Below are 2,787 nucleotides of genomic sequence, written 5' to 3'. Positions count from 1 at the left end.
CGGGAGCCAGCTGTAGAGTTCGGGTTAAATGCTTAAGTTGAGAGGGTCGTGGAAACACTGCACCATCTTGCCTGCTGGGAGGGCGTCCTCAGACCTCTGGGCCGAGGGTTTAATCTAAGAGTTAGTGTGTGTAAAGTGTTCCATTTTTCGTGCTAATCTGAGATTTCAGTGCTCGTGTGGGAAGCGGGGCATGGGGGTTGGTGCTTGGAACTTGGTGACAGGGTGGTGGCAGGGAGAGAAAGGGGCTGTTACTTTATCACTAATCTGAGGCGGATGCAAGGCCTGGCACCAGGTTCTGTCTGTAGTCTGATCCTCCCAGATCCACCCCGCGTGTGTGTCTCAGAGGCTCAGCCACGCGGGTGGGACTGTGCTGTGCCGTAATGAGTGGGGGGCTCTGGGCGCCTGAGGCGTTGGCGCAGAGCTGTGTGGGAGCAGGGTCTGTAGACCCCGATGGGGTCCACCGTGCGCTCCCCTGCAGACTGCACAGCCAGGCACCTGGCTTCTGTTAGTGACATAGCAGCTGTGCAGGAGGGGTGGGTGACAGTAGAATTGTCACTTTGTTCAAACGAAGAGCTTTGGATCTCAAGGAAGTTGCCCGAGGCCCATTTAGATGGAAAGAAATCCATCTACAAGGAAAGAAACGCAGACGTCAAATGAGGCTGCATCCTGATACCTTGATGGCCACCGTGCGTCCGGGCTTTCCACCGCCATGCAGGCCTTGGAACTGGTCCCCGTTGGAGGGCACAGACCCAGCAGCGGCCCTCATGGGGGCAGCAGGCTCTGATCACAAGTGCTGGTGGTTATTTACCTAAAACACGTCCCTCCTCCTAGCCACGGCCTGGGTCATCTGCAGCGAGCACGAGCGGGCCCGCGCCCCCAGGCGGTGCTGCGTGACATTGTTCTGTGTCCGCACGGCCCTGGCCCAGTGGTGACCGTGGCTCCCACTGCCCCGTTTTGTCCACAGACGTGTCTGGGAAGCTGAGGATCTGGGACACCACGCAGGTGGAACACCTCCTGAAGTACGAGTATCAGCCTTTCGCTGGGAAGATCAAGGACATTGCTTGGACGGAAGACAGTAAGAGGATCGCAGTGGTCGGGGAAGGAAGGGAGAAGTAAGTGTCTGGCCTCGGCCCCTCCCTCCCCGTCTCCCCGGCTTTGCTTTCTTTCCCGGGTGCCCTGGTGGGCGGCGGGGCGGTGCACTGACAGTGTCAGCTGGGACTAGTGCGTGTTGAGCCCCATAGGCGCTGTGCTCTCCGGCTTCCTTCACAAGGGTGCCAGCCTGAGCCACTGGCTCCCTCGGGGTGGGCAGTGGGTAAGCCCCTCGGGGTTTGTCTTGGGGCCCAGGACCGTGTCTCTCTGTGTCCAGAGTCCTAGAGCTCCGGCCATTGTGCCCACGTCCCAGGTAGCTGTAAGCAGGAGAGGGAGCATGGGAAGGAGATGCAGCTCGTGAGGGCAGAGTTGGGGTCCCCCTGGCAGTTACCACAGGGCCATACCTAGCTGCAAGGAGATTGGACGCTTTCTCCAGCTGGGCACTTCGGCTGAGGTCCCCTTACTAAGGAAGAAGGGACAAGTGGACAATGGGTAGGTGGCCCTCAGTGGCTGCTCACTTATGCCTGGGTCCAGTGACCAGCGGGGCCAGTAGCACAGCCCAGGTTTTCTTATTCCAAGTGCCGTCAGGGTTCCTGCCACAGCCGCCGCCTAGCACTTGACCTTGGCAGACACACATTTATCCCCCTTCATGGGAAGCTCTAATGCGCGTTCTGGTGGGTGCCAGTTCTTCCGCAGTGGTCCAAGTCATTCCCCTCGGTCTGAATTCCTTCTCCATCTGGTTGCAAATAGTAACCAAAACTACATTTTCACCGATGCCAGCGGGGAACAAGGCCTCATCCCCCTCGTAGGAGCGCGCGGAAACTGCGTGTTTCCTGGCCCCACCCAGCAAGGCTTAGGAACCAGTGACGCCGCAGAGCTGGCCCTCGGGCAGGGCCCTTCTGAGGCACCTTCCACAGGGAGGCCGGTTGGCACTGGGCCGTGCAGATGGGGGCATCTGGTTCCTGCCCAAAGGCTCTTGTTCTCGGTGCTTTCGACAAACGCTGTGGAGAGCGGAAGTCACGGTGCCGTGTGTGTCATGCGGCGTGGTCAGGGCCGGCTGCACGGCCGGCACCTGCTCCCCATCTCAGAGCACTGGCGACTCGCCTGTCCGGGTCTCATTGACCTTCCAGGACTGATTTTTTTTTTTCCCGTGACTCCTCTCATCCTGTAAAGGTTTGGAGCCGTCTTCCTGTGGGACAGTGGCTCTTCCGTGGGCGAGATCACAGGACACAACAAAATCATCAACAGTGTGGACATCAGGCAGAGCAGGCCATACCGGCTGGTGACTGGCAGCGATGATAACTGTGCAGCGTTCTTTGAGGGGCCACCTTTCAAGTTCAAGTTTACAATCGGCGTAAGTGGACTTCTGCCTGTAGGGTGGTTTTTGAGGGTGAATGTTGGCTTTGTTTATGGAGCCAGTGGAGTCTAGACGTGGATGGCAGGTCATGGGCATGCGCCATCACCGGGTGGACGGAAAGCAGCGCTCCTGGGGGAGCTTCACATGGAGGTGGAAGGGCCCACCAGTCCCCAGTCCACTTAGGCTGGCGTGGACGGCCCAGCAGGAGGGGCCCTGCACAGGGCAGGCCTTCGCCCTGGGAGCTGCAGGTATTCCGGGGTGGGGGTGGGGCATCTCTCTGAGCCATGTGACCAGGCAAGCATCTTGGCCTGGAAAGTGCCTTGTTCACAAGGCGGGGCCCA

The 2,787-nt window shown here is 59.3% G+C and overlaps 1 protein-coding gene across 1 annotated transcript in view; it reads left to right on the top strand.

Annotated features, from left to right (window-relative positions):
• The window catches only part of WDR1 (WD repeat domain 1), a 34,655-nt gene that overhangs the window by 12,443 nt on the left and 19,425 nt on the right, over positions 1-2,787 (top strand). Inside the window, exons 4-5 of the mRNA XM_011370186.2 lie at positions 965-1,112; positions 2,263-2,443. Coding sequence (XP_011368488.1) covers positions 965-1,112; positions 2,263-2,443 — 329 coding nt within the window. The remainder of the gene's footprint in view (positions 1-964; positions 1,113-2,262; positions 2,444-2,787) is intronic.

This window comes from Pteropus vampyrus, unplaced genomic scaffold (genome assembly GCF_000151845.1).
Source record: "Pteropus vampyrus isolate Shadow unplaced genomic scaffold, Pvam_2.0 Scaffold163, whole genome shotgun sequence".
Classification (NCBI taxonomy): Eukaryota; Metazoa; Chordata; class Mammalia; order Chiroptera; family Pteropodidae; genus Pteropus; species Pteropus vampyrus.
Note: the sequence above shows the minus strand (reverse complement) of the source record. Positions and strands in the feature narration are given on the sequence as shown.